A 13184-nucleotide genomic window follows, 5' to 3' on the forward strand; every position below is an offset into this window, starting at 1 on the left:
ATATGTATATAGTTTTATATATGTTTATATTTACAGTTTTCAATATTTATTGATCTATTAATTTGCATCGCCTAATCCCCCTGTTATTCTGTACTATTATTTCAGTTTTATGTAAGGGCGCCGCCCAAAAGTTTTTGTTCTTTGTGAACCGATACGATGTGCGAACGGATATCGGTATATAAGAGACCTTAAATAAATAAAATAAATAAATTTCTATACCGGTCTTCATGAAGGGATTCATATCAGACCGGTTTACATGGAACTTGGGGATTAACTAGTTAACCAAACAAGAACGCCGAAGCATATATGACATGGAAGTCTTGCAAGAAAGGTCTAAGGATGCAACAATTTCTCTAGCTTTACAGCATATGATGTTGCAAGATTGAAATACCGCAGTAATGCCTTACTGCTACCCCTGTGGACACTTGGAGGATCCTGCTGAGCCCAGGCCCACCTGCACTTCTGCCCATGCTCTTATACTTCCACTAACCTCCGGGCAAGTACTCCTCTCGCAAGCTATGCCCTAGTGGTTTCTAGGGACATTGAGACTCCACACTACCCAAGATTTAGACAGTTCCTAGAAATGAACCTACCGAACAAACAAAAAAAAAAATGCTAGAATTGTCAATCAGTCACAGGACAGAACTAACAGACTACAAAGTTTATTAACAAACAGCAAACACAGTGAACATAAAATATTTAATTTGCAAAGAGCAACAAGTAAAGTAACAAGGATTCTTACAATTGATGCTATCTAGAGAATTTTCACTGTACTTAGGCATTGCCTAGGGAGGTTCAAGAAAGGTTGTCCTCACAAAGATTTGAAGAGCTGGGATAGGGTCTTCTCACAAATCTCATTCTCTGCATTCCCAGTCAAGACTGAGATTTTCTGGCAAATTCAGAGCTGGGTTATTCTGGGGCTTGTACTGTACAACCAATGAAAGCCCAAGGCACCAGCTTCCTGACCAATAAAAATACAGAAGGTTACAACATTGCACCACTTCTAGAAACTGGGAGAGTATCCTTTCTAAACCTGACTTTGGGGTACATGGCAGGTTAGGCTGTTCAGTCTTAATTGGCAGAAACTGTAGAGCACAGAAGGAGTCAGGCTGTCACCTGCCTGTCATTTCAAAGAAGGTCTTACAAGGGAAATACAAAATAACATATTTCAATAGGTACAAAGATTCCCATTTTACTAGAAGTAGGGAAGCAAACAGACTTTAAATAGTGGTATTTTGTTGTCTTGATTAAATATAGTATGCTTTTTAACAAACAAAATACAAAAGTTAGAGAGGTCTGGAGTTAGAAAAAAAAGGCTTGCTGTTACCTAGTCATTCTGAGTAGAATAGATACGGTTGGCCATTTCTTTATGTTTTTTGTTATTTATATATGTACTTTTGTTTTCATTATTTAGTTTTATAATATTTTAGTTTGGTAACTGTTGTTTCTGATTTAATGTTTTGCTTGTGTTTTATTTATGTGAATTATTTTACATCAAGATTTATGAATGAAGTTTGAAACCTGCCTAGACTGGTGGATAGGCGGGGTATAAATATTTATAAATAGAAAAAAAATTCTAGATATTGTATCAGAAAAGACAATGTCAGTATGAAAACAGTTCAATAATGTTGGTATGGTTAACAGGAGCTTGTTGGTCTTGGGCATGCTCGAATGGCACAGAGATCATCAAATTAATTTGAACCAGTTACTGAAATTATGATTCATAAGGGTTTTTCACAGCAACTTATGACAGGACTATCTTCAGATTTTAAGGAGATCAGCTGAGAAATGAAAGAAGTTGCCTTGTGAATCTTCTATGTGTAGAAAGATATGGCGTGAGGTAAACCTTGACAGATCAGACCTGGGCTTCACATCAGCTTACAGTGAATTTCAGGTGTCTGAAGATTTCTTGCCAGCTGGACCCTGCCAATGTACATTTTATTGTGACCAGATAGGAAGCAATGGCTTACTGCAGGTCAGCGTGGGGGCAGGCACACGTTTTGATGTTGTGCCCCAGTGGTCTCCCTCAGGGGGGGAAGTTCAGCATGAAGCAGCGGAGTCACACCTGCTGCCAAATCTTACTTTTCAACAACTGCTACTTCTGACGAGACTGCCATTGTTATGGCAAAACTGAAAAGCAACACAAGTCATTTGATTCCAGTCTTTACTATGGTGGAGAGAGGGAGGATGATAAGTAGGGCGAAGGTGAGCCATTTGGATTTCAAAACGAACAGCACAGATTATGAAAAATGTGGTTTCATGGATAAAGCTTTAATTCACATTCAGAGGTTTGTAATCGGGGGATATACATTATGGGAAAGTAAATAAAATATAGACTTTATAGAGTTATCTACTCATGTACTAGTCAGGTTCTTTGGGTACTTGCCAGGTTCTTATGGCCTGGATTGGCCACTGTTGGAAACGGATGCTGGGCTTAATGGACCCTTGGTCTGACCCAGCATGGCAAGTTCTTATGTTCTTAATCAGAAATCTGGGTCACTCACTCTCTTTCTGTTTTCCTATTTCTGGCTTTCTAGTCTAAGCTCCCAAAATACTTTGGGGAGACTTGGCAACTCCAATAGAAAGCAAAAGTATTTTCTTTTTTTCTTTCAACTAACTTTATCAGCAGCACTTTTCAACACGCTTGCACTGCCATTCCTTCCCCCTGAATTCTCCCACATTTTCTGGAACACAGCTTACAAGCATGGGATCATCCACATCTTATCAAAAGCATGAATTTTGAAAGTGAAGTAAAATATTTGTATTTGCATATTCAAACTTTTTCTTCTTTAAAAAATCATATTTAACAGTGAAAAACCTTTCAGGAACTTCCCACTGGCTCATTAATTCCTCAGTTGTGGTCCTTGTGGCTCCCAGGCAGGTTTAACTTCAGTTGTGTCCCTGATGAATATTCATGAGATATATTTGTATACATTTGGAATTAAGATTACTCTATTTATCCTGAAGGTCAGAATAAGCTTGGGAGCCACGAGAACCGTTGCATTAGGAAGGATTATTTTACCACAATGCCCAGGAGCTGAAGGTATCATTAATGAAAAAGGAAGGAGATTGTCAGAATGCACCTTTAGTGCCTCTCAGTACAGGGTTTGACAGGAGCTACCCAAGCAATGAGCTTTCCCTGTAGCTCAGCAGATTTCACCTGGTAGTGCGTGTTACTACAGCTGAATGTGTGAAAGTATAGAGTTAATGGTGCGCTTGTAAGAAATACATATTTTTAGGTAGAATTAGTGCCATTTCTGTTCGACAAAGGAACCATGGTTAAGATTATGTTGGCTAAATAAAAGCGTTTGCCTATTTTTCTCTATCTTCAAAATAACATTTTTAGAGTTGTCACAATTTTTTTTTTTTTAGATAATTTTCTTCCGGAGACGGAACAAAATAGAGAATTATTGGTCTACATTTACTGAGCATAATACAGGAACAGCTGCTAGGAATGTAACAGATTTTCATGCACAATTCTATGTTCTGCTGTTGGAGGCCTCTGCAAACCGTCAGCAGCTTCACAGTGCATTTAATTGACATGTCTGTGGCAAAACCAGTGGTCATTTGTGTGAATCTGGCCAGCCCTGTCCATACTCACTATTCTGTTCTCAACCTGTATGTGCTTTCTGCTTCGTTCAGTAGCGTGACCTTGTGCAAAGTATTGTGCCACCTGTTACAAGAGATTTTCTTGACAGAGAATATGATTTAATATGTTCTTTCTCCTTTTTCACCATCAAATCTGCACCAAGGAGCGTATAAAGGTTTGGTTGCTTTTCCATGTAGATAGACCTCTGAGTGTCCTGCCAGTGTTTGATCCCTGATACTACTGTGACTGTGTTTTTACTCACTGTGCCTCCTGGTTGAACCACGAATGATTTTACCGTGTTTGGTTGTACTGTACAGTCATATTTGTGGTGTTTGATATCTTTAAGTAACTGATATTATATTATTTACCCTTTCTCCACTCTGTTATTTTTCCATTAGGAACATCCAAGACCGGAATACGAAACCAAATTACTGCAGAAAAAGCTCCTGAAAGAGAAAAACATGACCAACCCCAACGATGTGGTAAGATCTAGATTTCATTCCTTGTTCAGTTTTTTACTTACTGTATGTTTGCCTTATCAATATATTATTGGCTCTGCCAGGGTGTTGTGTTCTGGAGCTTTGCAGTGGCCTCAGCTGTCACTTGGACTCTAGTCAACACCTAACACTCTGTGGAAAAGCTGATTGCATTTATCAGTGGAGATATATTGCTGTGATGTAATTATTCTTGAATTCTCCTTTCCAGTTCTCCATATGTATCATGTTAGGCTACACATTCATTTTCAGCTAACACAAAGCTGCACAATCTTTATTGAAGAAGATGGATTTTAGAGTTTAACTCTTGCACTGCCAGTCTCTTGCCTTCTGATCTTATGTTTGAACTTCTGCCTTTGAATGTGTGTCCATGTGAATTAAGTCCTCCTTCCTCTTTTTGCTCTGTCTTAAGTTTAATTCTGTTCCTCATACCCTCTCAGGACTATTTAATTGTAAATATGGAGCTGAACCCTGTTTGGCATAGCTACATGCGGTCTTGCTTGAAATCACCAACATCCAGGATACGAGGGAGCTGTGCCCTCCATCCTGTGATACATTTCTGATGTATGCAAAACAAGTGCTAATATTCCTCCTGTATCAATTAAAAAGATTAACTGGCCATTTTAAAAATACATTTAAATACTCCTGCATGACTGCAGCAAGCTGCCTCAGAGTAAGGTCTGATTGTTTCTCATCGTGTGTGAGTGTGATAATATTTGTATGTGACTGCAGAGTTAATGAGGACCAATCAGATTCAGTTGGGTGTGGGGATAATTTGGGACCCTCCGGTAGTAACATTTGCGTCTCTACCCTGGTCACAGGGGCTCTGCCTGAGAAATGCCGATGTCCCGCTAAAGGGTTTATTTGATACGTGGTGAGTGTTGGTTACCGTCTGCCATATGCAAGGCATTAGGCAGACTGAATACTTCCTGTAGCTGGATGCCGCTGTCAGCAGGCAGCACTGTTGAGATCAGCGGTGCCAGAGTAGATCTTTGCTGACAGCCGCAGCAAACCCACAAATCTGCTTCAGATTTCCCCCATGTTGTAGCAGGTGCCACTGTGAAAGAAGGAAACGAGATAAAATGGGATCAGCAATCACAGAGTGGTCACTCTGCATGCAGTCCCGGAGTGCAAACCTCTCTGCTTTTTCTAGGAATAAGGTAAACCCGAGAACGCAGAATTAAAAAGGAACATGTACATATAGATATTTTCAATACCATAAGGGACAATATTCAGTCACTATCCGGCTAAGCAAATTAGCCGGATAAACATATCTGATTAACTTGGCTAAGATATTCGGCTGGGTGGCTCTGCGACTAAATGTATTCAGGTATCAGATAAGTTTATCCAGCTAACTTTATATTGGCTGAATAGCAGGCGTAACGTATCCAGTTAACTTACTGGGAGTGAGATTTACTAAGCCACGATAGTTAATGAAGGCGAGGCCAAATATTGGGACGTGAGGACATCTCTGCGATATTGGGCCTTTCCCCATCAAATTATCGTGGCATTGCCATGGCGTGATTTTTTATCATGGCACAAATGCGTGACAGAAAAATCACACTACGATATGGGGCCGCCATCACTTAAAGAGCTAGAGCCCCACAAAAGCGCATTGCCCCAAAGCCACAAAAAAATCACTCCCCAACTCCTGCCGCCTTCTGAGACGGAGTGCCCCCCCTCCACATAAATAAATAGAAGACGTGTCCAACCGTGCAGTGACGGCCCCTTCCTTTCCCCACTCCCTCCCCTTAGTCTCAAGATCTTCCCACCCCCTGGCCCATCCCTTCCTCCCCCATCCAAATAAAATACAATCCCTAGTGTCTTGAAACCAAGAGCTTCGGTGCCAAGCAGAAAGACTTTCTGTATAGTACGTCTATCCATCTAGCCGAGCGTGTGAGAGAAGCAGGACGGCACTAAAATTATTGCAAGCTAACCGAAACCCGGAGTCAGTAAATCCGATTATTATGAAAAGAAAAGGAAGAGAGCACGCTAGGCAAAGCATTTATAACATGAAATGGCCAGAGCAGAAGTTATATGCGTGTAACTATTAAAATCCAGCATACTTTTGTTTGCGCCGGTCGCGCGAACAAAAGTACGCGTGGGCACAGTTTTTTAAAATCTACCCCATATTGTTTTCTAACACGGGAAGGGCCTGCTGGCTGCTTGGCACAAAAGCATATATCCACTCAGCTTCAGGCACGGCTCTGCTCCTTTGGCGCATTTACTGGGGTCACTCCCCATGGACAGATGTGAACGATGTTTGGTGGAAGAGCTGGAACCTCAGTGAGAGACTCTTCTACCTAACTTTAGTCAAATCCATGCATGGAGAGAGCCCCAACACGTGTGCATGGGTGGACAGGCAAGGCATTGGCGCTGTGTGCACTTCCCTGAAGAAATGAAGGGCCGGGTTTTAAAAGCCCTGCGCGCGCAAGAATCGGGACAAACGCGCATAAGTAGCCACTGTGCGCGCAAAGGGCCGGATTTTAAAATGGTTACGCGCATAACCGGTCTTACGCGCGCCATGCCTATTTGAAAAACGCCCGGCAACGCACATAAAGCCCCAAGACGCGTGTAAGTCCCAGGGCTTTACTAAAGGAGCGGGATGGGGGCGGTCTGGGGGTGGGGCAGGGGCGGGACCAGAGGCCTGCAACACAGCGGCCATTGCCGCTGTGTCAAAAGATTGCGTGCCAGCAGCCTGCTGGTGTGCGCAACTTGCGCATGCCTTTGGGCAGGCGCAAAAAGTAAAATAAAACTTTTGGGGGGTTAGAGTAGGGTTAGGGGGAGGAAAGGTTAGGGGAAGGGGTGGGAAAGTCAGGTTAGGGGGGAGAGAATGGGGGAAGGCAGCGTGGCTTGGCGCGTGCCAGGTGCACAATAGTGCACCCCCTTGCGTGCACCGACCCCTAATTATATAACTTGCGCGTGCCTGCGCACACCTTTTTAAAATCTACCCCATTGCGAATTTTGCATAGCGATATTTGTGCGCGTGAATGTGCCTGCGCGCACAAAGCTGCTCACATAAAAAAGGGCCATGTCTTGGGCGTGTACATGACTTGCTCGTGCTTGACATATTTTATAAGGGACGCACGCATATCACCTGGCGCGTTCAGCCAATCTCACATGCGGATATTTACTATTGCCGGCCTGTGTGCGCAAGCGACTGCTTGCTTTCAAGTTTCATCGGATGTTTCAGCTTTCTTGGCCTCCTCGCTCTTGGTCACTCAATTCCGAAGGACGGCAGAAGGGAGGAAGAGCTGGTGGGACTTACTGGTGGAAATAGGGAAACAGTGAAGCTTTTACCTATGCACTGTTGATTTAAGTCCAACGGAAACAGATAGCAACAGGAGGTGATAAACCCAAGGAGCAGGAATTGTGTGGCATATTTAGCATTTCTGTTTCTCTACATGATTATTATAGCTGCACGGGTCCTCCGATCTATACGGCTCAGAAGAGAAAGAGAGAGGAGAAGAAGAATGCCGAGTCTAGCCCTTTCCTCTGTAATGTGAATTCTGGTGGCACGTGCACTCTTCTTATCCTGGGCGCTTTCAAAGGACACTGCTGGTAGTTTCCCTGCTGGAGTATATGTGAGGAAAGGACGCCCTGGTGCCAGCCTTTGTCAGGCAAGCCATCATCGTTTTGCGGTTTCATAGAGTGGGTAGCAGGGTCCCATTATTCCCCGTTTTTGCATATTTGTTATTTTACGTCCCACCAGCTTCATTTAGTTAAAAGGGGGAACGTATCCCAAGTAACTGAAAATGAATCCCCGTTCATGATGATGGTTCTCAGATCCCGGATTAGGAAGGCTGGGTTGGCTCCTACCTTTTACAGCACCTACCCTCGCCCATTCCAAACTAGATGAGTTTGCACTGAAAGGGAAGATCGGATCCAGGGAAGGGAAGGGAAGGGTTGGCTGCAATAAAACCTTAGCACTTCATTTGAACTGCTGGGTGGGCTGAGCCTGAGGCCTGGAATAATTACACCAATGAAGGACTAAAGGTTCATCAACGTGTGACCTTCTACTAAACGGAGTGAACAGGCTCTCCCAGGTGCTCTTAATTTAGAGATGCAACCCGCAGCTGAATGCCCGCAAAGTTTACTTCTGCTTTCACTCTTACTGCTTGCTCTGATGTTCATTACTGATTGACCCATATCACACTGATTAAAGGAAAAACTGAAAAATTATCCATGCTACCTGGCAAACCATCCTGACTGCATGGATCATGGTCAAAGGGTGAAAATCAAAAAACTAGGGTACAGCTGGTCAGAGAAATTCAAAGTATAGTAGCAGAGCAGGTTTTAATCTAGCAACAATGAAACTCGGTGACAGTCTAAGGCCTCTGCCTCAAGGCTTCTCCCATCTTTTCACCTGTAGTTCCTTTTGTTATCATTAACTCTAATCCTTCAGAAAAAGTGTTAATTTGACTCTTAGCAGAGCAGAAGGGGGCTCCTTTATTTGCGCTGATCCAATTTCAGTGGGCAGTGGAATCACTGTGCCTCCTCCTCTTTAAGAGACTCTAATGAAACTGGACATGATAGGTGTTTCAGCAAAGTGACCCCTTACTAGTGGCTTCAGTGTCTCCAGAGACACTGATAGATGAGGCAAGAGAGAGTAGGAGTGGGAGGTGTCCACGTGGATTGAGTGGTTTAGCAAAACTCATGAGCTCACTTGGTGCGGGGCTCTTTTGTGGTTGGTTGACTGAAACTTCATGTCAGCTGGTTTCTTCTTGGGGGGGTCTCTCTTCCCCAGAGAGAAGCACTTTGTGCCTGTCTTCTGTCCTGAGAGGGTCGGCTGGTGGACCCAAGGGTGGGGTTCCAAGGCCCCAACGATCAGGGAGATTTGTCTTGGGGGTCTACGAGGGATTCCTGAGATATTCCAAAGAACCAGAAGAAGGGTATCAGCAAAACAATTCCAGCTTCCTACTGGGGAGGCGTCTGCATCCAGCTGTGCAAGCCTCTTTGGGAAGAGTGCTTATTGTCAGGGTGGGCAGATTTGCTATTGATTATGTCTATGGGGTTTTTTCTTCTGGAGCTTTCTTTTTTTCTCTGCACTCTTCAAAAGTGTACCCCCAGTGATTCTATATCTGCAATCAAGTTTTCAGTAAAAGGGTATAATTTGGAAGAGTCACCATGTGCCTGTGCATTTCTTTTGCTGAAGACCTCCAGGAAAACTTAAGGGCCTGATTTGAAAAGCATTTGCATGCCTACATCTAGGTTTTGCATGTGCAAATGCACTTTACCCATGCAACTGGGCTTTTGAAAATTGCTATAATATATGCCATTGAGTTGTCAATAGGTTTTACCCACTTAATACTAGGGATGTGAATCGTGTGATCGATCGTCTTAACGATCAATTTTGGCTGGGGGGTAGGGAAATCTGATCGTCATGGGTTTTTTTGTTAAAAAATCATAAATCGGGGGAGGACGGGAAAACCGGCACACCAAAACAACCCTAAAACCCACCCCAACCCTTTAAAACAAATCCCCCACCCTCCCGAACCCTCCCGAAATGTTTTAAATTACCTGGGGTCCAGTGGGGGGGTCTCAGCCCGATCTCCCGCTCTCGGGCCTCAGCTGCGTTAATAGAAATGGCGCCGGTGGCCCTTTGCCCTTACCATGTGACAGGGCAAAAGTAGCACCGGCGCCATTTTGGTTCCTGTCACCCGCGTCATGAGTGCAGGAGATCGCTCCCGGACCCCTGCTGGACCCCCAGGGACTTTTGGCCAGCTTGGGGGGGCCTCCTGACCCCCACAAGACTTGCCAAAAGTCCAGCAGAGGTCCGGGAGCGACCTCCTGCACTCAGGCCGTATTGCCAATATTCAAAATGGCGCCGGCGCTACCTTGCCCTCACTATGTCGTACGACCCGTATGACATAGTGAGGGCAAAGTAGCGCCGGCGCCATTTATGGCATAAATGGCTTTGGAAAATTGCTGCGATCGTCTGTTTCATTTACATGCTACCTCCTTTGATAATTCCCTGTAAGGGTCTTGAAAGACTTTACGTTTCCCTTTGTTGAGAAAAATAACCAGAGAGTATGGGTCATAATGTGGCCCCAGCACTCTTCAGTGAGCCCCTGAGGTCGATTAGCTACATATAATTGATTAACTAATGTTTCTGATAAGCATAATATAAACACATTATCCATTTGAATATATTAGAACAGGGGTTCTAAATTCCAGTCCTTGAAGACTGTGGACAACTGTATTCTTCAGAATAGCCAAATATGCAAATATATTTGATGAATATTCATTATAGACAGCCTGAAAACTAGGCCTGTTTGTGGTCCTTGACAATCAGAGCTAAGAACTCCTGCAAAAGTGAGTCTTAAAACCATTGTTGTAGAAGTTGGAGAATGGAATTTGACACTGATGCTTTGACACTGATGCATACACAACAAAGAATTATGTTTCTCTCCCTTCACGGGCTGGAAATTGCAGAGGTATTGCTTCCCAACATATTTTCCTTTCTATATTGACATCCCGTTTACTCTAAGCATTCCCCAATGCATCAATCTGATTTCTTCAATCTTGGATACTTTCGAAACACCGGCATGCGAGGAAGCGTGATTCCTTTTGTCCAGAGAGGTTCTGACGAAGCTTTAGCGAGTCCTGCAGAAGTATGGCCAAGAAACTCTATACTCCTAGAAAGAGACTAGCTTCCATGGAGGAAAGTGCAGCCGTACAGACTCTTCCAAGAACCATGCATGCGTTAGTAGCCCGTGTCCATGGACTGCAGTCATGGGATTCAGCTTCACAGGAGTCAGGGCTCTTCTTGGTCTGTACTGTTGAGTGTTTGAATAAGATGTAGTTTTATTATGAGCCCTACATCCGTCTGCAAAAAGCTAATAGCACAAATACACGTTGCATAAAAGAAACATCTTAGATTTCTAGGCTGTTCCTGTAATTATAGCATTGTAAAGAAATAATTTATTCTTCCCAGTGGGCTTTGTATCATACAAATGTTTTTGTATCTGCATTTTCTATAGAATATAATCCAGGTGGACTAGCAACAGGAATATTTTCCCTAGTACATGAGCTGGCGTTCTTGCTATTTCATTTCATTTGATAAATATTTTAGCAGGTGTATTGAAGCTGGATAAAAAAAAAATTGCCAAGCAGGCCACTCCATAATAGCTTGGTGTTAATTTACGATTACAGTGGAACCCTACGGCATAATTATTTCAAAAGAAAACTCATCTAAAGTTAAAGAAGTTTGAACATTGACGAGAAGTGCCACAGGCTAAGCAACAAGCAAGTGGGCTGAGCAAATGATAAATAATTACCTGCGCCTGAAAGCAAGGCTTTGGAGCTTTGATGGAAAGAAACGGCCAGCGTTCCTTTTACTTTATTCCTCTTATTTCATGCTCTTTATTTGCTTGTCTTGTTTTGCTTCTCTATAGTGGGAACTGTACAAGAGATATTTCTATATTCTAACATGACCAAGGGAGGGTGTCTGCTGTTTATTTCACAAGAGCTACTCATGTCTCTTGGTTATCGCTTGCTTAGGATGTGCATGGAGTGTGTGTGTGTGTGTGTGTGTGCGTGTGTATGTGTGTGTGTGTGTGTGGGAGGACCATAAATATTTAACCACCATTATGTAAATGGGTGTGGTTTCCAAGAGAGTTTGATAACCCTCAAATTCAAAGGAAAGAAAGCAAAAGCAAGTCTCTGTTCTCCCACTGATAGCAGGACTGTCTCTCTCCTGGTGGCTTATCCTATTTCTGGTACTATATGCAAAGTCTTTTCTGCTGGGAACGGAAGTCAGTTATGTGTTTTGGGTGCATTTAACAAAGGCCACTGATTCCAAACTTGAGTGGAGGGGAGATGCACGCTATAAGGCAAGTCAAGCCCCAACAGGAAAACACTTGTTAATGGACGCTCTACTTTGGGAGTAATGGTTAATTCAAAGGGATAATGTGGGTCTCGTCCTTTTCATCACCCTGCCCCTCACAGAAAAAAGATGGGTCACTGTGACCCCCCAGAATGTTAGCTCTCATACACCACTGATAGAAGCAAATTGTGCTTACTAAGAGCCTAATGTTTATAGCACACCAAGCACCTCAATACAGGCATCTGAAGTTAAGATAGCATGGGATAAAAGCAGGGGATCTCTAGGGAAGTGATGGGAAATGTATTGCTGGATTGATTGGGCAGATGGGCAGACTGAATGAGCCATACAGTCTTTTTCTGCCATCATCACTAACCTACCGTTTGTCATCATCACTAACCTACAATTTGTCATCATCACTAACCTACCATTTGCCGTCATCACTAACCTACCGTTGTTTCTGCCCCATCACTAACCTACCGTTTGTCGCCAAACTTATGGAGAGAATAGTTAACAAACAGTTGTCGGAATTCCTAGAAGCTCACAAGATTCTCACAACAGCCCAATTCGGATTCCGCAAATCCCTCAGCACGGAATCCCTCTTAATCTCATTGATGGACAGAGTCCTCTCCGGCTTGGAGAAAAAGACCCCCTACCTCCTGGCACTTCTCGATATATCTGCAGCTTTCGACACTGTAAAGCATTCTATCCTCATCAACTGGCTCTCAGACATAGGCATCTCAGGATCAGCCCTTGAATGGTTCAGATCATTCCTTAACAATAGGACATACAATGTCAGAATAAGCAAGAAGGAATCACACCCGGTCAAGTCCACTCTTGGAGTCCCACAAGGATCCTCCCTCTCCCCAACCCTGTTTAACATTTATCTTCTCCCACTATGTCATCTGCTCTCAAGTCTAAAGATCACACACTTCATATACGCCGACGACGTCCAGATCCTGTTGCCTATCACTGAATCTATCTCCAACACCATCAATTTCTGGAACAATTGTCTACAGTCCATAAATTCCCTCCTCACTAGCCTTAACTTAATTCTCAATACTGCAAAAATGGAACTTATGCTGATCACCCTGGATGACAACTGTCAGGCTGCCAACAATCTAATCACACTGTTAATGATCTCCCCCACTCACGTAAGAGACCTTGGCGTTACTATCGACAATAGGCTGAATCTCAAAATATTTGTCACAAACACTACGAAAGAATGTTTTCACAAGCTACACATATTGAAAAAGCTAAAACCTCTCCTCCACTT

At 43.3% G+C, this 13184-nt stretch overlaps 1 protein-coding gene across 1 annotated transcript in view; it reads left to right on the forward strand.

Annotated features, from left to right (window-relative positions):
* Positions 1 to 13184, forward strand: part of ANO2 (anoctamin 2) — a 421412-nt gene that overhangs the window by 209226 nt on the left and 199002 nt on the right. The window contains exon 14 of the mRNA XM_029597539.1: positions 3988 to 4071. Within this exon, the coding sequence (XP_029453399.1) occupies positions 3988 to 4071 (84 nt within the window). The remainder of the gene's footprint in view (positions 1 to 3987; positions 4072 to 13184) is intronic.

This window comes from Rhinatrema bivittatum, chromosome 4 (genome assembly GCF_901001135.1).
Source record: "Rhinatrema bivittatum chromosome 4, aRhiBiv1.1, whole genome shotgun sequence".
Classification (NCBI taxonomy): domain Eukaryota; kingdom Metazoa; phylum Chordata; class Amphibia; order Gymnophiona; family Rhinatrematidae; genus Rhinatrema; species Rhinatrema bivittatum.